This window comes from Ruditapes philippinarum, unplaced genomic scaffold (genome assembly GCF_026571515.1).
Source record: "Ruditapes philippinarum isolate M1 unplaced genomic scaffold, ASM2657151v2 ctg4222_1_1_1_1, whole genome shotgun sequence".
Lineage (NCBI taxonomy): Eukaryota > Metazoa > Mollusca > Bivalvia > Venerida > Veneridae > Ruditapes > Ruditapes philippinarum.
The window spans coordinates 170,719-194,697 of NW_026866079.1; the positions used below are offsets into that span (position 1 = coordinate 170,719).

A 23,979-nucleotide genomic window follows, 5' to 3' on the forward strand; every position below is an offset into this window, starting at 1 on the left:
TGACCTTTGGCCTGGTAACCTCAAAATCGATAGGGGTCATCAACTAATCACGACTAACCTCCATGCCAAATATGAAGACTGTGGGTCATAGGAATCTTAAGTTATTGGGCGGACAAGCTTTTTTGATGTCAAGGCCCCTGTGACCTTGACCTTTGACCTGGTGACCTCAAAATCAATAGGGGTCATCTACTTATGATGACTAACCTCCATGCCAAATATGAAGACTGTGGGTCAAAGGAATCTTAAGTTATTGGGCAGACAAGCTTTTTGAAGTCAAGGCCCCTGTGACCTTGACCTTTTACCTGGTGACCTCAAAATCAGGGGTCATCTACTTATCACGACTAACCTCCATGCCAAATATGAAGACTGTGGGTCAAAGGAATCTTAAGTTATTGGGCGGACAAGCTTTTTGATGTCAAGGCCCCTGTGACCTTGACCTTTGACCTGGTGACCTCAAAATCGATAGGGGTCATCTACTTATGATGACTAACCTCCATGCCAAATATGAAGACTGTGGGTCAAAGGAATCTTTAGTTATTAGGCGGACAAGAAAAAACCGACGGACGGCGGACGGCCAGACGGCCTGACGGACAATCTGATTCCAGTATACCCCCCTTACAACTTTGTTGTGCGGGGGTATAAAAAACCTTTCATCTTGTGGAGAGATATATTCAGGAAATTTATCTGAAACAAGTTTAATTATATTTATTGTCCCTATGATTACAATTAACAAGGAAATGTTATTAAAATCTTACTCAAGTTATTCCAGTTAACATAATCCTACACTTACAATATATTTCTGTTTCAAAAACTTTTCAAGGAAGTTTATATGCTTATAACATATCTGTTGTTATCGAGATTACTGTTATTTTTTCCAGATTATTTCTACAAAATACTGTAAATACAACATTCAAAGTAAGTTTAAAACTTTATTTTAAATACTTAGCTTCTCATTTATACAAAACAAATTATGTAAGAATGTAGTTCAGGCAATATTTTAGACAGTGTTTTTAATTTTTTTTCTCCCTTTCATCAATCTCAAAAAAAAAAATATTTGTTTAAATGAATTATGTATTTCATTTAAATAGAAATATACATAATAATATTTTACATCATAATGTATTTTTCACAATATATTGTCGTGTTATATAAATTTCCACATATCTGGTCAAATGAAAAAGAAATTTTTTCTCTTGATTATTATTAAGAAATTTAAATAAAAAATTGAAAAAAAAAGTTTAAAACTTCATTTTATATACAAAAGTTTTCATCAATATTGGATGAATTATGTAAGAAAGTGTTACATGAGTATATAAAGCGTTAAATTTTAGTGTCTCCCTAGCAATATTCTTGATCAATTGATAACTTTCCGAACTTATTTATATTATGTTTCCTAATGTCCAGATTAAGGCTCTCTTGTTCTGTTCTGTTCTAGGACATAAAGGATAAATAAGTAACATGTGATAAAACTAATAAGACTGCTGACTGTATATTTTTCACATTACCTATACTGATTCTTATTTTGTAAGAAATCAAATATATATACTTGTATTATTGTAAGGCTAGGATGCTCCACGACCCCTATTATGCCAATGACGGGGAAAATAAATGGGGTTACCCCTTAACTGGGCGCCCGAAACTGAAAAAAAAAAAAAAAAAGACTGCTGACTGAAAAATTTTTCTTTTTAACTAATTTATTACAGAATGTTTCAAGAACCTGACTACAGAGAAAACTTATCATTGATGTTATCAGAGGTTTTACATGACATTGGTGTCAATGAAAGAATGGTGATGGGAAGGAGAAGAGGACTCATGCTGATAGAGACTATGACTAATATCTCAAACAGGTCAACTGATATAAATTTAACTCACTTTTTCCTAGGGAGTCAAAGTGAAGGTACAACTACTATAGGACTTGATTCAGACGTTGATATACTGGTCTGTAATCATGATTTCAATATAATACAAGACTGGTCAGAGTGGGAACATGGCAAGTTAAACTACCTCATGATACAGGATGAGAACACAACCCCCGGGTATTGTTTCTTACAACGACTCAGAGATGATGAACCTCTTCCTGTAACTGTCATTCTTGATGAACACTGTATTACTGATAGAAGAGGAAGAATATTGTATAAAAACACAGTGATAAATGATTATCTTGAGGGTGATCAGCAGCATCGCCAGCATGGACCATCTATTGTTGAACAAGGACAACCTGGATTCAGTGATAGAGACATGGTGATTGCTTTACCCTGTAAATCCTGGCCTCAATCAGCATCAGGTTGGTCAGAGAGACAAGGTATTGGCAGATGGCCAACACAAGAAATGAGAAGATATGCAGCCAGTACTGGGTGTTTAGTTGTTCCAACTAGAAGTAAGGTCAGTGAATATCCTGAACTGGAATGGAGAATATCTACATCATTGACAGAAAGATGTATTATGTACAATCTAAATATAACACAAATAAGGTGCTATGTGCTATTGAAAATGATTCTTAAGTCCTTCCTTAATCCTCAAGATGAAATCAACATATCAAGTTTCATGTGTAAAACAGTTCTATTACATTGTATAGAAAACACAGAGTCACAAATATGGAAAGATAACAATTTATATACATGTGTAACATACTGCTTATTGGAATTACACAGTTGTGTACAAAATGACTGTTGTTCACATTTCATTATACCGGAAAATAATTTGATGGCAGGGCAATTTACAGCTGAGACAAAACATGAACTTTCAAAAAATATTTGTGATTTTATACAGAATGATAGACAACGGTTACTTAGTATTGATATTGATGATGTTGGTCATAGACTTCAAGTTAAACTGAACAGGGTACCACATGGAATTAACTATTTTCCTTCTTCCATGTCTTCTCTTGAAATATATGAACGTGTTTTGACCTTGGGATATGTAAACATTGCAATCCACATAAGTAGACATCATCAGCTTACTTTAAGACATTTACACAATAAAAACATTAGAACAAAAAAACAATATGTATGTAATCTAATGACCTTCAGTGACAATGGTAATAGATTAGAACATAGTGCATTCAAGCTTCTAGCACCTTTTCTTTTTACCACATACGGATCTATCCTAGCATCATCAAGCATTGGTGAAAATAATCGAGTGTCACCTCAAGCATTGGAATGTTTATCAGCTGGTTTAAACTCAGATATCTCATCTAGCAGACTTAAATTGGCTTCAGTGTTTTACAGTACAGGAGATATGGAGAAAGCTGAACTAATTCTGAGACACACAGAACAACAATATTATTCTAATCCTGTTTTAACTATCTGTGGCTGTCATAGACAGCCCCCAGCAGTAACAGAAGAATTCATGAGGGCATATAATGAACAAAGTGAGGACTGTATTAAACATATTACAGCTTTTTGTGTCAGATTTATACAGAGAGAGATCAACTGTGTTCCTCATGAACTACAATATGAAATGTTCAGATCTACACAAGATGACATGATACACAGACGTAGAATAAAGGACTGTTGGATGGACTGGGCTGTAGTTGATTCACTACCTCTATTGTACTTCCTACAATACAAGATTTATCGTCATCTACAAAGACATCAAGATAAACAACAAGCACTTTGTAAACTTATAAGAACTATAAATACAGGTGAAAACCTTGGACATAGAGAAACAGCTCTAAACATTTTAGGACAATGTATGGAACAAGAAAAAAGACCTCAACAAGCATTAAAATGCTACATGCTTTCTCTTCAACAAAGGCCAAGAAACAATGCAGCAAACTTCCATATATGTAAGCTCCTTTCTGGCTTACTGGTTAGCCAATAAAATTGGAAAAAAAAGTATGAAGACTTGAGTTTTCAATGATATGATTATCAAACAGATTAAAATGTCAATAAAATGTCAAAATATAGGCATTACACTTTTTATTACATATTATTTTGAAATACCATTAAACATGCTAAATTGAAAGAAAGATTCTAACTTCAATGACTTTGAATATTTGACTTTTACAATTAAAAGTTAAGAGCCTCAAGTGAAAATGACAATATTGCTTATGCAAATAAATTTTAAATCTTTGTTTATAAGATGAAGTTTTTTTCTAAGTTTTTTTTTACAGTAGTCAAAACAGTTTTAGCTGTCACCTACATATATATTTAGTCTTCTATTTTTAGCAATAACTATTAAAGTCTTGTTTGATAAATGTACCCTGTATATAATCTTGTTCTTATGTAATATATGTACCCTGTGTCTGTATTGCCCGTGCTGTATATTTTTGTTATGTTCCTGTCCATGTTTGTCTCTGTATATATATTTGTTATTGTCCATGTCCCTTATTGTTTTCCCTAGTTATTTCTTAAATTCATATACTCATATCTCATATCCAATAGCCGTTACCTATACATAATAGTACTTCATAACCTTTTCAACCTTTTTGATTATCTTTTCTCACTAATTTTTACTTTATCCCCATTAATCTGCACAACACATGCCTACCTAAATTAAGGAATTGTTGGTGCAGGCCACGGTTTTGTTGTAGCGAAGAATAAATATTTTGAGTAGGGCATACTTGTCATTTTACAAATAGACTTTTGCAGATGGTGCCATTATTATTCATAATATATCTTGCTATTCTCCAATTTTGTGATTGTTATATTTGCACTTGAATTGAGAAATTGTTGGCGCAGGCCATCATCATCATCAATACAGGTTTTGTTGTAGTGAAGAATAAATATTTTGAGTAGCGCATATTTGTCTTTTTACAGGTTTTTGCAGATGATGCCATATTTATTCATATTTATTTTGCTATTCTCAAATTTTGTGATTTTTATATTTGCACTTGAATTGAGAAATTGTTGGCGCAGGCCATGGTTTTGTTGTAGTGAAGAATAAATATTTTGAGTAGCTCATATTTGTCTTTTTACAGACCCCTCTACCCCAGGTCCAGAACTTACAGCAATGTCAACGAGCCCCTTTGTTTCGTTTGAGCTGCCACACCTGTATATAACATGACCTGCTATGGAAAGTCAGCAGCCACTAATGTCTCAGGTCAATAAGAACAATGTAATGGTCAAAAACAAAACAAGAAGGCAGTAATGGCCTTATAGCGCTCAGCTTACATTCATTTCTAGACAAGAGCCGGTTGACCAGTTGAACCGGGTGATGCTTCCAGAGTAGGTTTTGGACACAGAAAAGTATACCTTTTGTAGTTACAGAGTTTTGTCCCGGACAAAGTTGAAAGTGCAATAATTCCAAAATTAGGCAAGGCAAAATAACTGTTCTTTGCACTGCTCATCTACCAAATGAGATCTATCTACTTACAAAGTTTCTTTTTCATATCTCTTATAGTGTCAGAGTTATGTCCCTGACAAAGATCAAAGTGTAACAAGAGCTATCACAGGATAATAAAATACTGGACGCAGTAAGGAAGACAAAACTATGAAAAAAATCAATTATGTATGATTATGTATAGTAAAAAATAACATTGTTAACATAAATTCCAAATCAAGGGGAATAATTCTGGAAATAGTCACACTAGAGTTATGAACCTTGTCACACAACATGTGTGTAATGATAAGAAATATATTTTAAGTTTGTAAAAAGTAAAGAAGTTATAATATTTCTTTAAGAAAATCCTAAGTTCAAAGAAAGATAAATATAGAGATATTGCAAGAGTTATGAACCTTATCACATAAAATGTATTTGATGATAAGGAATGAGTATTTGAAGTTTGAGGTTGATACCTTTAAAACTAAAAAAGTTATAGTAAAAAATAACATTTTTCAAGTAAAATAATCTAAGTTTATGGGGAGATAATTCTAGCAATATTGGTGCTAGAGTTATGAACCTTGTCACATAACAACATGTGGTTAATGATAAGGTACAGATATTTGAAGTATAAAGTTGATCCCTTTAACAGTAAAAAATAAAATTTGAAAGGAAAATTTTTTCCAAGTTCAAGGGGAGATAAATCTGAAAATATTGGTGCTAGAGTTATGAACCTTTCCACACAAGATGTGGTTGATGATAAGGTACATATATTTGAAGTATGATGTTGATCCCTTAAGAAATAAAGAAGTTACAGTAAAAACAGTATTTTTTAAGGAAAATTCTAAGTTCAAGGGAAGATAAATCTGAGAATATTGGTGCTAGAGTTATTAACCTTGTCACATAAGATGTGGTTGATGATATATAACATATTTGAAGTTGATACCTTAAGAAATGACAAAGTTATAGTGAAAAATGTTTTACTGCACCAAAACTTTAATCTGAAATCTGGATGCGGACGCCGGGGCATGTAGGACAGCTCTCCATTTACTTCCTATAGTCTAGCTTAAAATAAACAAAGGGCAATTACTCCAAAATAAGGCAATGCAGAGTTATGGTTCTTTTGCACTGCACATCTACCCAATGAGATCTATCTACCTATAAAGCATCAAGTTGATATCTCTTATAGTTTTCAATTATGTCCTGGATAAAGTTCAAAGTGTCAAAATGAACAAAGGACAATAATTCCAAAATTTGGCAAGGCAGAATTATGTTTTTTTGCACTGCACCTTCGCCCAGTAAGAAATATCTACCTACAAAGTTTGATGTTGATATATCTCTTATAGTTTCAGAAGTATGTCCCAGACAATATTCAAAGTTTAAAAATGAACAAAGGGCAATAACTCCAAAACTAGACCTATCACTGAAGGTGATTAATACCCCCACCAACAACTTTGACTTTTTGAAAAAAAGTAGTCTGAAGAAAAATTTGAACACAAACTATCAACTGTGTACAAAGAAATATTTCAATCAATTGTAATTGCAACTGGGGTCTCGAAATAAGCTTGCTATACACCAAGTTTGATTACAATATCTCATTCCTAACTCTAGTTATTGTCAAGAAACCATTTTTTCTATTTTTAGTAACACTGTAACAGTGACCTTGACCCTAGGAGGTCCAAATGCAATACCAACCCAGGTCTTCATATAAGCTTCCTATACACCAAATAAGATTACAATATCTCATTCCTAACTCTAGTTATTGTCCGAAAACCATTTTTCTTAACGGTGACCTTGACCTTGACCCCAGGGGGCCCAAATGCAATACCAACCAAAGTCTTCATATAGGCTTGCTTTACGCCAAGTTTGATAACAATATCTCATTCCTAACTCTTGTTATTGTCCGGAAACCATTTTTCTATTTTTAGTAACACTGTAACGGTGACCTTGACCCTAAGGGGTCCAAATGCAATACCAACCCAGGTCTTCATATAAGCTTCCTTTACACCAAATTAGATTACAATATCTCATTCCTAACTCTAGTAATTGTCCGGAAACCATTTGTCTATTTTTCCTAACGGTGACCTTGACCCCAGGGGGTCCAAATGCAATACCAACCCAGGTCTTCATATAAGCTTGCTATACACCAAGTTTGATTACAGTATGTCATTCCTAAGTCAAGTTATTGTCCGGAAACCATTTTTCTATTTTTAGTAACAGTGACCTTGACCTTGACCCCAGAGGGCCCAAATGCAATACCAACCCAGGTCTTCATATAAGCTTGCTATACGCCAAGTTTGATAACAATATCTCATTCCTAACTCTAGTTATTGTCCGGAAACCATTTTTCTATTTTTAGTAACGGTGACCTTGACCTTGACCCCAGGGGGTCCAAATGCAATACCAACCGGAGTTTCCATATAAGGTTGCTATATACCAAGTTTGATTACAATACCTCATTCCAAACTCTAGTTATCGTCCGGAAACCATGATGTGGACCGACGGACGGACGGACGGACCGACCGACCGACCGACCGACAAGCTGACTCCTATATACCCCCCCTAAACTTCGTTTGTGGGAGTATAATAAGGCAATGTCGAGATAAAGTAATTTTGTAATGCACAGTTACCCAATGAGATCTGTCTTCCTACAAAGTTTCATGTTGACATCTCTTATAATTTTAGAGTTATGTCCCAGACAAAGTTCTAAGTATAAGAATGAACAAAGAGCAATACCTCCAAAATTAGGCAAGGCAAAGAATTAAGTTACGGTTTGTTTTGCACTGCACATCTACCCAATGAAATCTGTCAACCTACAAAGTTTCATGTTGATATATCTTATAGTTTTAGACAAGGGATGGCAAAGAGTAAACGGTTAACCGAATACTCGATCGAACGTCCGAATATCAGTTAACAATACTGATATTCGATTACTCAGAAAAAATATATAATTAATATTTTTTTTTCCATTTAGAAAGATTGGGGTGTCCAAATAATTCAGAAATTCGGAGATATGCATGTATCTTCATAAATACCTGTTAAATGCAATCAAACCATCCTTGCAGAGGTGCGAAAAAGATATCGTAAAGTTAACAAGGCGATCAACAGTTTGACATGCGCACCTGTGTCGCTTATGTCATCCAGCTCTTATGATATTCAATTACCTTCAGTTTGTAGCGGAAGTAACTATTTTGAAAAAAACAAATGGCCGATAGCTTTTATGAATGTAAGACTCAGGGTAACTAGTAATAAGACCAATTTTAAACTTTTGTTGCCGCCGTCTATATTATTTCAAGACGAAAAAAGATATATGGTAACTGTTAAACGTGTTTTAAAATTGCATTAATTAAAACGTTGTAAAATATTATGTTGTTGAATTAATTTCAATTTATTTGTCTCCTGTGCAAGCCTATTTATAGTTATGAATTCTATTAATTTAAATAGAAAACGAAAGTAGCATGCGGATGGTGTTGATTCTGTGAGATAAACTTTAAAAATCACTGAAAATCAACCGAGTAACCGAGTACATGTACTCGATCTGAAAAATGACCGAGTACTTGATTATTGATTTTTGTATTCGTTGCAATCCCTATTTTAGACTAACAAGAGAATTTCATGAAATTGACCTCTATGGTCTTTGCCAACTGGAAGGTGTCTTTGCCAACTGGAAGGTGTTTTTGTCCCAAAAAAACATATCTCCCAAAACTAGGTATGGTACTGATCACTCCTATGAAGTTTGGTCAAAACCTTGCCAGCAGTGTGACCGGTGAAAGCCAGACAAGATTTTTCTTTTAATAGCTCTAAAAGCCACTTAGTGCAGCGAAGCGGACCATGCAGGTGATATGCACAACTAGGTATGGTACTCATCAATCCTGTGAAGTTTCATTGAAATCAAACTAGCATTTGTGCGGCAAAGTGGAGTGTGCCAGCGATATGCACAACTAGAGATGGTATTGGTTTCTCCTGGGAAGTTTCATCAAAATCTCACAAGCAGTTTGATCTGTGAAAGCTGGACAAGATTTATAGCTCTTAAGTGGCTATTTTGTCCAGTAAGCCAAAAGTGCAGGTGATATGCACAACTAGGAATGGTACTGATCACTCCTTTTAAATTTGATTAAAATCCAACCAGCAGGATTTTTATATTAAAAGCTCGGGCAGCAATTCTGTGCAGTGAAGAAGAACATGCATGATGCAGGCAATATGCATAACTAGGGATTGTTCTCATCACTCATGTGAATTTTCATTGAGATCCTGTCAGCAATTTGATCTGTGAAGGCCGGACAAGATTTTTCTATTTATAAAGCTGGCGGCCATTTTGTGCAGTCAAGCAGAACGTGCCAGTGATATGCACTGTTAGGAATGGTACTGATCAATCCTGTGAAGTTTCACTGAAATCCCGCCAGCAGTTTGACCTGTGAAGGCCGGTCAAACTGAATGCAGACTGACAGACAGAAGGCAAAAACAATATGTTTCCCAACAATTTTGGGAGACATAATTAAAGGTCAAGGACACACATAAACTAGATATGTTTATAATACATGAATGTCACCTATCGTCAGCCAATTAGTCATGTGGCCAGGTCATTGTGACTGACTTTTGAACTAGTGACCATAAAATTAATAGGGGTCATCTACTGGTCTTGACTTGTCACAAGGTCATTGTGACCATTAAGGCAGTGTGCAGCAATTTTATGACAATTTTATCACAAATCTTACCATATAATATATGCATAAATTTTATGAATGATGAAGACCTTCTTAATGTCAGTCAATTTGTAATATAACATTAGACCTTGAAAATTGTATACCAAAATTATTCTTAGTTTAAAAATATCAACCAAGTCAACTTTAGTTACTTGTCAGACACCATTTTTACTTACAAGGTCACTGTGACTGACCTTTCATCCTTAAGTCAATAGGGGTTATCTACTTGCCAAGACCAACGCATCTGAGAAGTTTGAAGGTAAAGTGCCCATGAGTTGTTGAGATATTGATCAGAAATCGTTTTTTATCTATAAGGTCAATATGATCATGACCTCTGAACCATTGACCCCAAAAATCCATTGAGGTCATCTCCTGACCAAAAGCAATGCATTTGCGAAGTTTGAAAGTCAAAGGTCCATGGGTTGTTGAGTTATTGTTAGGAAACTGTTTTGACATGAAAGGTCAATGTTACTTTAACCTTTGACCCCTGACCCCAAATTCAATAAGGGTCATCTACTGGCCAAGACCAATGCACCTATGCAGATGGGGGACCAAGGGTCCATGGGTTGTCAAGCTATTGATCAGAAACCGTATTTACCTACAAGGTCCATATGACCATGACCTTTGATCCCTTAACTCTAAAGACAGCTTCCATTTAAGAACATAAAATTTCCGTCAAAATAGCTCCCAAGGATATTTTTTTGTACATATAAAATAATTGCAGTTTTTTTAATATATATGATAAGATTGCTATTATATTAGGTCAAAAACATGAAAATAAAAATTATAGCAGATGTATTTTGAGTTTTAATCATGTTTTAAATTTCATGTTGCTAACGTCATTATTTGACAGAATATTTGACGGATATTTTTACGTTCACAACATTCAGAAATTGGAAAAATTAAGCATTCTCTTTATTATAATTAGCAACATTTTATTCTAAGTAATAAAAGATTGAAAACTGTATGTAAAGGAAGTACTATCTCTGCAGAGAACAGGCCAGATACAGATTTATTCATTTTTGCTGATGTTGCTAAACGTCATTTATTGACGGAACAAATTGTTGCTAGCATCATTTTTGGACGGAACAAATTGTTGCTAGCATCATTTTTGGACGGAACAAATTGTTGCTAGCATCATTTTTGGACGGAACAAATTTTTGCTAACATCGTTTTTGGACGGAACAAATTGTTGCTAGCATCATTTTTGGACGGAACAAATTGTTGCTAGCATCATTTTTGGACGGAACAAGTGCTTGATAACATCAATTTTGACAGAAACGTAAATGGTAATATCATTTTAAACAATGCTAACCAAAGGCCAACAGCTTAGTAGTTTAACTACCCAAATATATATGCCACTATCTTTTTTTTATCACTGTTGCATAATTTATGGTGCATTAATTAGCATGTGTTTATGCTTGCTGCTGCAGCACTTGTATATATTACCTGCACAAATTTTGTATAATGTGTGTATTCTCCTGTTGTATGCACCTATTGACTATTAACACCTCTCTGTAGAATGCTAACCTGCATAGTAACATATCTGCATGGGTGGTGGTCTCCTCATTACCATTTTAGTCATTAACCAGGCAATAAAAGAGGCAATTGTACCTGGGGGTTCAGGTTAGGAACAGGTAACAGCATGTACAAAATGTTCAAAAGAATGCTCTGGACACTAGCATAAAAGGTAGTCTGGAGTGGCATTTGACACTTTCGACCCAACTGCTTCTTTGTTTCTGTGTTGTTTTACCTGTACATATGAGTGTTGTTTACCTGTATATGTACATTAATGCCGTAACCCCTTCCTTCATATAGATGCTTTCGGATGACTTTTTGAAAACATAATGTCAAAAGAAGAAATAGCACAAAACCAGTTTTTGTCATAGGTTGTCCATTCAAATATAATGGAGTTTTTTCTATTGTTTGACAAGTTTGTCAATGTTCAAAGTCATCTGCTGCAGAATGGCAGAATTTTAATACTCTCTTAGAACTCAGATGGAAGGTAATTGTGGCTTTGATTGTTATCATACACAATAATATATAAGTGTCATATTTAGTTATAAAACTTTTATTATGTCAGCAAGTTATGCAATGTACAGTAACTGGCCAAGATGTAACTATATTAAATGCATACACAGTACATGCAGTAACTGTAACTTAATGTGTAACATTATTAAACCACTAAACACTTAAAAAACATTATTTGTAAAATTTTAACAGTAATTGTAACTTAATGTGTAACATTATTAAACCACTAAACACGAAAAACATTCTAGTTTTCTTCAAAAAGAAAAACCTGTGTTAAAACTTCTATATAAGCAGCATATTTTGCTACAATGTTCTTTCACAATTTCTAAAGTACTTTTTCGCAATGGATACAAGAAAACAAATGACAACAAGTAAAAGTTTTCAAAAAGCAAACAAGTAAATTATGTAAATTTACTTGGACATTATCCGAAATTAACTGTCAAAACACTGGCCATCAACTGTTCTAGGCACTAAAGAACGTATTTTACAAAATAATCTGACAATGGCTATTGAAACTTTTCAAAAGATATATTATATTTCTAACAGTTTTTGTAAGAAAGTATGAAAACAGTCTGCACCAAATTGGATGTAAAAGCACCAGTCACCATGTCGGCCTTTCTGATGGGCTATTAAGTGTAACTGTACACCAAACACTCAAAATTTGTAGTATTATCTAGATCCATGCATAGACAGTAAAGGTTCAGCAACTTGTTTAATGATATCCTCCCAACAAACAAAGAAAGATTTCTCCTCCAATGTCCATAATTGTCGCTTTCCTTTCTTATAGAACTGGACCCACAATCCATAGACTTTCTCCTCTCTGTGCAGCTCATGGGTTTGAACAACCTGCAAAATGATGTACAATCAATGACTTGTTGCACCAATAACATTTAATCAATTACCAGTATCTATCAAAGAGGTCAAACTGGACTCAATGAACCAATCAAATGTATTTACCAAGTATTCACAACTGGTAATGAAGTCAAGCTGATTGACATTCAAATGTTGCTTCATATCATCACACTATTAACCGGAAGAAAAGACTTAAAAATGCATATACACTACATGTATAAACAAATAATATTTGCACATGAACAGACAACTGCTCTACCGGAATAGTAAGGCTATATTATTAGTTATAAAGATTTTTGACAGGTTATATGGCCCTATATAAATGGCTGTTTGTAAAATATAACCCAATCGCTATAATCACTAGCAAGGATTATTTTTAGAGGAATTAAGCAAGATTTCTTTATTAATCAACAATAGCCGTGTCACGTGTATAAAACACTATATAAACGTCAAGATTATCCAATGAAAAGCGACGTTACAAACATGCAGTATTATAAAAATTATTTAATAATTAATCTCGCCCTTTCTAGCCCATATCAGCCTCGCCTGATAAAATTGATATCAAAAGACAGTAGCATGTTATTCTCTATATGACTGGGAATTCAACTCATGTTGTATGGCTAAGGCTTAATCTCATGAACTCCGGAGATTGATATCTGACTGCAAATCTTGTCAGCAAGAGTGCCTTATATTGGGTTTTAACATATATTAAATGTGATGAAGACAAAAAAACAACTTTTTAACACACAAGTAACAATTTTTTTTAAAAAACATAACTTCCAAAGTAACAAAAATGGAACAGCACAATACAGGCCAAACAAAAGTAATGCATTGAAGAACAAAGCCAGTACTTATTGCTTAAGCTTCTTATAAACGCTGATAAATCTTTGTCCATTTCCGGAAAAATTGAAAAAAAATACTGATTGCACCTTATAACAGACAACTGACGAATTTGCTAGTTTGCATTTCCTTTTTTTTGTGTACTGAATTTAACCAAACTGTTCAAACATTACTACTTACAACAGCATTAAAACTTTCTGATCCATTTCTGATGAGAAGGTTAGTTCCTACAGGGTACCTGCATGAAAAGTTGTTGAAATGTAGACCTTTAAAAACTGATAACCATGCCTTTAAAAACTGATTCAAAAATTAACTTGTGCACACACTCTCCATATCATTTTAGACATATTACCTCTTCTTCTGCCTCACTTGAAACAGAGGTGCGAGACAAAAGACTTAGGACACAAGGTCTTTTATCAATTGGTCAGAGAGAAATGGCCTGACCGAGAATCAAAGCTACAACTCTCAAAATGAAAAAAAAAGTGCATTTACCACCGCGCCATCATGCCCGGCATTTTATAGGGTGGGTATACAAAGAGAAATTGTTTCATTTACTATTCATAGTTTACCTTTGCTTGATAGCAGGAATACCAATGTCTTCAATCAAACTGTCCGCCAAATCATCGCCACAAGTCTTCAAATGCTTCGAGTCACTGCAAACAAACAAGATTTTTACATATAAAGTAAATCTTAAGTATTCCTACATGTATCATTATAAATGCGGAATTTTTAGGTATACCTTTCTACAAACTTGTAGAAACATAACTTTTAAAGACATTTTAATGAGAAAACAGAAAGCATTAATTTGTAATAACGCAAGTTATTCATAGTTTACCTTTGCTTAGTAGCAGGTATACCAATGTCTTCAATCAAACTGTCCGCCAAATCATCGCCACAAGTCTTCAAATGCTTCGAGTCACTGCAAACAAACAAGAGTTTTACAAATAAAGTAAATCTTAAGTATTCCTACATATATCATTATAAATGCGGAATTTTTAGGTATACCTTTCTACAAACTTGTAGAAACATAACTTTTAAAGACATTTTAATGAGAAAACAGAAAGCATTAATTTGTAATAACGCAAGTTATTCATAGTTTACCTTTGCTTGGTAGCAGGTATACCAATGTCTTCAATCAAACTGTCCGCCAAATCATCGCCACAAGTCTTTAAATGCTTCGAGTCACTGCAAACAAACAAGATTTTTACATATAAAGTAAATCTTAAGTATTCCTACATACATGTATATCATTATTTGGAATTTTTAGGTATACCTTTCTACAAACTTGTAGAAAAATAACTTTTAAAGACATTTTAATGAGAAAACAGAAAGCATTAATTTGTAATAAGGCAAATTATTCATAATTTACCTTTGCTTGGTAGCAGGTATACCAATGTCTTCAATCAAACTGTCCGCCAAATCATCGCCACAAGTCTTCAAATTCTTCGAGTCACTGCAAACAAACAAGATTTTTACATATAAAGTAAATCTTAAGTATTCCTACATATATCATTATTGGGAATTTTTAGGTATACCTTTCTACAAACTTGTAGAAACATAACTTTTAAAGACATTTTAATGAGAAAACAGAAAGCATTAATTTGTAATAACGCAAGTTATTCATAGTTTACCTTTGCTTGGTAGCAGGTATACCAATGTCTTCAATCAAACTGTCCGCCAAATCATCGCCACAAGTCTTCAAATGCTTCGAGTCACTGCAAACAAACAAGTTGTTTACATATAAAGTAAATCTTAAGTATTCCTACATATATCATTATTGGGAATTTTTAGGTATACCTTTCTACAAACTTGTAGAAACATAACTTTTAAAGACATTTTAATGAGAAAACAGAAAGCATTAATTTGTAATAACGCAAGTTATTCATAGTTTACCTTTGATTGGTAGCAGGTATACCAATGTCTTCAATCAAACTGTCCGCCAAATCATCGCCACAAGTCTTTAAATGCTTCGAGTCACTGCAAACAAACAAGATTTTTACATATAAAGTAAATCTTAAGTATTCCTACATATATCATTATAAATGCGGAATTTTTAGGTATACCTTTCTACAAACTTGTAGAAACATAACTTTTAAAGACATTTTAATGAGAAAACAGAAAGCATTAATTTGTAATAAGGCAAGTTATTCATAATTTACCTTTGCTTGGTAGCAGGTATACCAATGTCTTCAATCAAACTGTCCGCCAAATCATCGCCACAAGTCTTCAAATGCTTCGAGTCACTGCAAACAAACAAGATTTTTACAAATAAAGTAAATCTTAAGTATTCCTACATATATCATTATAAATGCGGAATTTTTAGGTATACCTTTCTACAAACTTGTAGAAACATAACTTTTAAAGACATTTTAATGAGAAAACAGAAAGCATTAATTTGTAATAACGCAAGTTATTCATAGTTTACCTTTGCTTGGTAGCAGGTATACCAATGTCTTCAATCAAACTGTCCGCCAAATCATCGCCACAAGTCTTCAAATGCTCCGAGACACTGCAAACAAACAAGTTGTTTACATATAAAGTGCATATATTTTAAGTTTTCCTAGAGATATCTTTAGGGAATTTGTAGTTACCTACTATATGTTGTATGAAAGTAGGATAAAAGTCTTTAACTCAAGATTTAGGCGTGATATGCTAGTACTGGCCAGTTTTTAGTTATATACCTTGAAACTGATTGGCAAAATTTTGTAGTTTTATACCTTGAAACTGATTGGCCTGCTTCAACATCTTCCTGCATATTAACATCGGGTATCGCTGCATTACCATTTAATAGCTCTTCGTAGTTTAGATCTGCCCAAATACTATTAAAAGTGCTCGAGTCCAGTTCAGGCAGCTCGTTGTCTTCTTCAAACAATTCCTCGACAAATGACGCACTCTCCGGAACTGTGGTGTTTACTACTGGTACGAAGTGATTCGGTATCCAATTACTTGCAGTCATGTCTTGCCTTGTAGAAGACCACATTATATTGCCAATCCCTGAACCATCATCTTGCTTGGGAATAATCAATCTGTTCAATGTGGTACTGTATAATTCCGATCCCAGCTGAGGGTACATTGAAAATAATTGACAATGTAATACCGAGCTAAGAGCAAAGATGTGCCAAATACCCATGTATGTTTTGTCCTTACACGCCTCCATAACTTCTTTTTTAAAGATAGTTCTTGGTACCAACCGTGTTCCAGGGATGTAGTGTTCAGAAAACATTGCATAAGTCTTTACAAGTTGCCGCGCCTCTTTTTCAACTAGGACTGTCCCATTTTTAAGGTGCTCGTCACTCAAATAAAGATCAATGTTTGTTACCATTTCGATGACAATTCGGCAACGTATTTCAGTGTGATGATCTTCGTCCCCAAATGACAAAATGCTCCCGGACCGTGGTAGGCAATTTCCATCTCCCTGAACACATACTGGAAATTTGCCCAATGTTGCTTCAACTGTCCGATTGTTTAAAGGTTGTTTATGTGCCACTCTGTCAACTGTAAGCCCATGACTAACTACATTGATGTCAGGGTTGAAGTTAATGTCTCCGTAGAGTTCTCTTACCTCATCCTCTATTTCAGGCACTATGATCTGCAAATCACCGAAGGATTCACACAGACACATTTTACTCAATATCATTTGAAAGTAGTCTTGCCTGGAATATGGATTTATGACTGGTGATTCCAACTTTTCCGGGCTTTTACTTTCATGATGCTTCTCCGAGTTTACTTCTGGCACTGCAGGGTTGGCACCATTCTCCTCTGTGTTTACAACGGTCACTTCATTTCGTTGTAGTTGTTTCTTTGCATACTTTTCTACATATTTCCTATTTAAGCAAATAACCGAATCCCCCGATTCACATTTCTTGCAAAAACAGGATAAACTCCGTACACTTAACAAACCTGGTTCTTTTGTACTGTTCAAGATCTGGTGGAATTTTCTAGTACTAGGCACTGTTTTCACATCAGTTTCGGGTCTGTTTCTATCGATCTCTCCATTCTTCACATAGAAAAAATTGCGCGTTGACAGTACATCATCTACTTTCAGATGACTCTGACAGTAATTATAAACATCTTCTGCACTGTTCAGAACTACTTTATTTCCAATAATAGCTCTATCCAAAGACCTATTCAGTACACCAATCTCTCCATCGCACTCACTTTTCCCGTGCTCTGAACCAAAATAGTTTCTGTTTATTTCAATTCTTTCATTGGCAATGTCTGCAAACGGTCCCTTTGATTTATATTGAGCACTGCACCCATCACTAAATATTATCCGTCTCTTTGGCTTTTCAATGATTTTTTCTATGTGACTATTAACTATATGTGCAAAGTGATTTACGGCATGATAATCATGGCAATTGTCCTCTGATATAATAATGCTTGAATTACGTACTAAACCTACATCAGACTGAAAGTAGGTCACTACTGGATGCATTGTCACTTGCCGAGCAGTGAAAAAAGCTCCTTTGATTTCACTTTGGTATTTGATTTGCCGGTTTTTTTGCAAAATCCATCACTTGCAAGACTGAACCAGCTGGAAGGTTAGCTTTAATTTGCTTGAATTGTTTGTTCTGCCACTGAGCTGTGAAAAAGTGCTGAAAGAAAGTGTACCCTTGTGCCGGCTTCTTAATGTCCTTTTCAACCATCTCTTGAATAAGTTTATTTTTACTACCTTTCTCAGTTATCACCACTTTCTTTACCATACCATTATCACTATTTGTGTCATTTGTCCAACGGTTCCATGTAAGGATTTTGTCTTCAGGAATCTGGTTATAAAATTCCTTCAGTGTTTTCTCATAATCAAAACACTGATTACAACCACCATTTATGCATTTTGCATCATAAAACTGTTCACTGTCAGCCTTTGGGCACAGCAAAATGTCGACAATATCATTTTCATTTGTCTTTTTACATTTCTGGTCAGGAGATACTCTACTAAGTGTCAAAAGTTTAAACCTTATGTTAGTACAGTAGGGGCAGCAACAGTAATCCCTGTGACTTAGGGATAGCAGGCGTACATTTCGTTTTCTCAGTGCTGCGAACTTGCCAAGACTGACATTTTTATGATTTTCAAAATTATACTTCGCATGAGCAGTCTTTACAGATACTTGCATTGCATACCCAGGACCTTCTTTGGTAGCAAATCTCTTCTGTGGAAGAATTCGTGATATGTCTTCCCGCAAGTAAAACATCTGGATGCCTTTTACGTCAACTCTGCTTTTGCGCTTCAACATGGCCCGCTTTGCAAGGTAAAGTCGTGCTGCAGGCTTATCTGAACTGAGTTGAATTTTAGTACTCTTCTCATTATTTTTCTGTTTTGGTGAATTAACTGTCTTCATATCTTCTTTCTTCTCGACCATTTTCTTTTTCGCTAAATCATCCTTCAAATCATTTAATGCCTGCCTTTTTCTTGGGGTGGCCCTCTTTTCAATGTTATCAAGCACTTTTGCAAATTTTTTTGGTGTTTCAGGCATCATTGCCCTAACTTTACTTGTAATGTTCCATTCAGTTTTTTTCGTCTTGAAAGGGCTTGTCGATTGACTTGTTACACAAATGCTTGCCTTTTTACTCATTCTAGATTTAGCTTTTCTTTCTCTGTCCTTTTTCCTATTCCACATTCGTTTCTGGTATGACATCTTTGCTCTTTCTTCCCTTTTCTTTACTCTGTTATAGTCCCTTTTGGCTTGTATGCTGTGTCTTGTTTCAACAGCTGGTTTTCTTACTGACTTCAAAGGAGTATTGATAGAACCATTCATCTGTCTTTTTTTTTCTAAATACCTCCTTTGTCTTTCTCTTTGCAACTGTAATTCATGTGCCTTTTTCTGCTTTGCCACTGGATTTGGATTTTTCTTTTGCAATTCTTTCTTTAACTGCTCTCTTCTTTCCTTCACTCGTACCTTTTGCTTGTACAAGTATTCTTTATATCTTTCAGGATCCTGTTCCTTCATCTGTTTTCTAAAGACTACAGATCTGTCCATCTTTAACTTGCCAATTAAACTGAAAATAATGAAAATATCTAGAGCTGTTCAAGCATTTAAGATATTTTCATGAATAAAGGGCTCGGGACTAAGACTTCGAATTATCTGGTGCTACTTATGGATTTCACAAAGTTCTACTCTTCATAAGGATCATGTGTATAAAGTTTCTTTATAAGTTATATATATTAATAGATCGGACTGAAACGGTACTGGTATGAGACCAGTTTCGACAAAAAATCGAGATTTTCCGTATATTTTTTCGTATATGTGTGACAGTGTCTTGTAAGTCAGATCGGCCCCAAAATATGGCAATACATACTGGAGAAAAGAACTATTATTGCGATATCTGTAATAAAGCATTTACTCAACATTATTATATTAAGAAACATATGTTATTACATACAGGTGAGAAGAACTTTAAATGTGGAATCTGTGATAAAACATTTTCACATAAAGCAAGTGTTACAACACACATGAGAATTCATACAGGAGAGAAGAAGTTTGAATGCGGAATTTGTGATAAAACATTTTCATATGAAAGCAGTGTTACGACTCACATGAGAGTTCATACAGGAGAGGATTAAGAGATATTGTTGCGAAAATCTGCAATAAAGAATTCTCTTATAAACTTTCCTTTTAAATACACATGACAAACCATGCGGGACAGCTGAGAGTTCATGGAAACAACAGAAAACAACGACAGCATAGTGTCGGTTGAGTGTGAAAGGTCATACCAGGAACCAAATGTCGTGCATACAAATCAGTAGAAATCGCATTGTTATTTAAAGGGATATTACTTACATTTTGTCCGCCTCTTTTTTGTCAACTCTTCTTTTAAACAAATCAAACACTTCCGATGCTTTCTGAACGATATATATTTATTATCTGTTGAAAAGTCTTATCATGGCAAAAATGGAACGTTAATTTGACTTATATTTTAGGTGATGCGTGCTCCGTTCATCATGCTTTTGACGATTCATGCATTTGTGCGTAGGGGCGATTGTTCGAAGCAGGTTCCCGACCGTATACTCATGAAGGGTTGTTCATTCCATTGGGGCCAGGCTGTTTGGCGTCATATACAGGTATAGACTTTTTTTCGTTCTTATTTATTCCGCTATATTTGTATCCTATTATATGTTTTTGAGAGGCTGTGATTTAGAAGTTGACCATTTTTTTCTAAAACGTTTATATTTAATTAAGTTGTTTGTGACTTTTCATTCTACCTCCGATAGTTATCCATTCATGTATCTCATCCAAACGAAGAGAATAAATATTGTTTTAAAAATACACCTTGTAATACATGTTAAAATCATTTGTTTATAATTTAGGGACTTGGGTTGTCCACGGAATACATGAATAACCACGGGACGTACTCTCTTCTGCGCATGATATTCTGTCTGCCTTTTCTACCCGCTGAACACATCATCGAAGTGTTCGACAAGATGGAAGATTTCAACACATCTGAACATCTTGAACCATTGTTCCAGTACCTCAGAAGAACGTGGTTCGAATCCTCAACGTGGACGGTAAAAAAAACTGGAGCGTATTTGGACAGTCCGTCCGAACAAACAACGATTGCGAAGGTAAATTTAATATTGCAATGTATATTGATATATAAATTTTAGTAAAATCGTAAAAGTAAGCGACATTGGAACATTCGACATTGGAACATTCGACCGATGTCCAGGATTGTATTAATAAATGTAGCAGCTAAATATTTTGTTACAAACATTTTATTCCAGTTAAATATATAGGGGTCTGTATGTTGTTTTTAAGATTTATAACTCAGCTAGAAACATTATTTATTATTTTGTATATTTGCAGGATGGCATCGTCGTCTGAATATCAGAGCTGGGGTGTCGCCGACTTTCTACAATTTGATTAAGCTATTGTACAAAGAAGCAAGATTCGTGGAATCACAAGTGCGGTTTGTGTCTGAGATGAAGCTGCGACGAATGCAAAGAAAGATTTACAGATCGATGCAGTCGCAGATATTTCAAGCTTGGGACAGGTAAATGTGATTTTTTTTTGGTGTCTTATACTAAAGTGACATAACGACCATTTTTTTCGATGTCAAGTTGAATTTCATTAGTAATATATTTTGAACAGAGGCTAGTATAATGATCACAGACTGATAATTGATCATGAAAAATGTGTGTGATACAATGTAAATATAATTAATGTTAATTTCTAATTTGTATAATATCATTCAAATGAATATACATTTATATTATAATTGTTGACTGTTTAATACTTCCATTTAATTTTTCTGCTTGCAGCTATCGTGCGAAACAACTGTCGGCAACGGCCCTGCTGAAGAAGGTTTCCAGTCTGTATCAACCCAGGGTGCTTAGACAAGAAGTAGAGTGATGCTCGAATAATGTTCATGCAGTGATATAAGAAGTGAAGTGACAATTACATGAAAAGTGACATTTACATACTGTTCATATGTTTATAGACAATAAATAGTTTAGTACAGTGAAGATAAATGTTATACTCAGACAATTAATTATATTGATTATTATGTTTTGTTCTGGTTTTCTATGTTACAATCCATTGTTAGTCATTTGATATTCCAAATTACACATTTTTTTTAACAACAACGATCTGACTTGAGGCCGATTTGACTATTTTGGGGCCGATCTGACTTGGGGCCGATTTGACTGTAATTCAACTCAATCCATCTCTCACTCCCACCAGTATTACTGACTACAATGTTTACATGTAGATTTATTATGTTACAATCCATTGTTAGTCATTTGATATTCCAAATTACACATTTTTTTTAACAACAACGATCTGACTTGAGGCCGATTTTGCTTGGGGCCGATTTGACTATTTTGGGGCCGATCTGACTTGGGGCCGATTTGACTGTAATTCAACTCAATCCATCTCTCACTCCCACCAGTATTACTGACTACAATGTTTACATGTAGATTTATTATGTCAAAACATTTACGGTTGTCAAAATATGACGATCGCATCATTAACAGCCGTCAAAGAATGACGATAGCACCAATTGTGTATGTCGATAAATGACGTATGCAACAAGAATGTCCGTCAAAAAATGACATTCGCAACAGCTTTAAGCGTAATCAGTCATTGGAAGCAGTAGACGTCCGTGTATTCGTCTATTTCCTGCATACAACTCGACTTTAATATGTTTTCTCTTCTTTAAAATATATAAAAATATCTATATGTACTTATTGTTGCTATCGTCAACATTTAAAACACTTGACAGACACAAACTTACTCAAAATAATTTGGATCATGTAATCGAGCGTCTCAATTCGGCCATGTTTTTGCATTCGGATACTTACGGATTTAATCGTAGTTTCTTGTCAACTCGCAAAAAAGGGAAGTAACAGCTATAAACTGAGGAACAAATGTGCGAACGTCATTCACTAAAATTGACAGAAATTACGATCGCAACCCTTTTTCAATTAAATTTCTGGTTATGGCTTCAAAACTTAAGAAACCACCTGTAAAACCAGAAAGTACCAAGTTTAACACTAACTTTGAATCCCCACCCAATACATAATCACACAATAACCGAGTCGATGGACAGTTTTTTGCAAACGTTGCTTTTTTGACAGACATTCATTGTTCATCATCTACATTATTCTAATTCCTTTATTTTGCAAAATAATTGAAAAACACATAAACTAATCAAATAGAATGAAAGGCAATACATACCCCAACAATAAATTGTCTTTGTTGAAATAAAACTTCCAATATTATTCGAAAATGCGAGTATATATCCGACCTGGTGAAGAAGCTGGGAGTTCCGTCCGTCAAAAAGATGATGATTTCCAATTTAATTTTTAGTTATTTTGTTCATTTCAATATAAAATAAGATCGGGAAATTGATTTTTATTGATTTTATTGATGTACTTTATTCAAATAAATGCATGTACTTTTCAGGTGCTCTAATTTAACCCCAAAAAATCACATTTCATAAAATTGACGGAAATTTGACAGAACTTTTACGTTCTTAAATGGAAGCTGTCTAAAATCAATAGGGGTCATCTTATTGCCTAGACCAAAACCCTACAAAGTTTGAGGGCCAACAGCCCATGGGTTGTCAAGTTTTGATTGGAAACAGTTTTTAACCTACAAAGCCAATGCGACCTTGACCTTTGATCCATTCACCCTTAAATCAATAGGGGTCATCTACTGGCCAATACCAATTCATCTATGCAGTTTGAGGTTCAAGGGCCCATGGGTTGGAAACCATTTTGATATTCAAGGTCAACTTGACCTTTAACCTAAAGACACCAAAAACAAAAGGGGCAATCTTCTGGTCATGAACA

At 34.6% G+C, this 23,979-nt stretch overlaps 3 protein-coding genes across 3 annotated transcripts in view; 1 reads left to right on the forward strand and 2 right to left on the reverse strand.

Annotated features, from left to right (window-relative positions):
- The window catches only part of LOC132731224 (CUB and sushi domain-containing protein 3-like), a 141,988-nt gene that overhangs the window by 79,470 nt on the left and 38,539 nt on the right, over nt 1-23,979 (reverse strand). The window lies entirely within an intron of this gene.
- On the forward strand, nt 851-5,002 carry LOC132731231 (uncharacterized). The gene is made up of 2 exons (XM_060717368.1): nt 851-915; nt 1,704-5,002. Exon 2 carries the CDS (start codon nt 1,705-1,707, stop codon nt 3,820-3,822), a length of 2,118 nt encoding a protein of 705 aa, XP_060573351.1. The 5' UTR covers nt 851-915; nt 1,704; the 3' UTR covers nt 3,823-5,002.
- On the reverse strand, nt 12,372-23,309 carry LOC132731228 (uncharacterized). The gene is given in 12 exon segments (XM_060717366.1): nt 12,372-12,842; nt 14,258-14,341; nt 14,524-14,607; nt 14,790-14,873; nt 15,058-15,141; nt 15,320-15,403; nt 15,582-15,665; nt 15,848-15,931; nt 16,114-16,197; nt 16,406-18,189; nt 18,191-19,685; nt 22,920-23,309. Coding segments are annotated over 11 exon segments (4,149 nt in total). The 5' UTR covers nt 19,667-19,685; nt 22,920-23,309; the 3' UTR covers nt 12,372-12,625.

Excerpts from the sequence above, each read along its gene's own strand:
- LOC132731231 (XM_060717368.1), top strand. The coding sequence starts at position 1,705 with ATGTTTCAAGAACCTGACTACAGAGAAAACTTATCATTGATGTTATCA.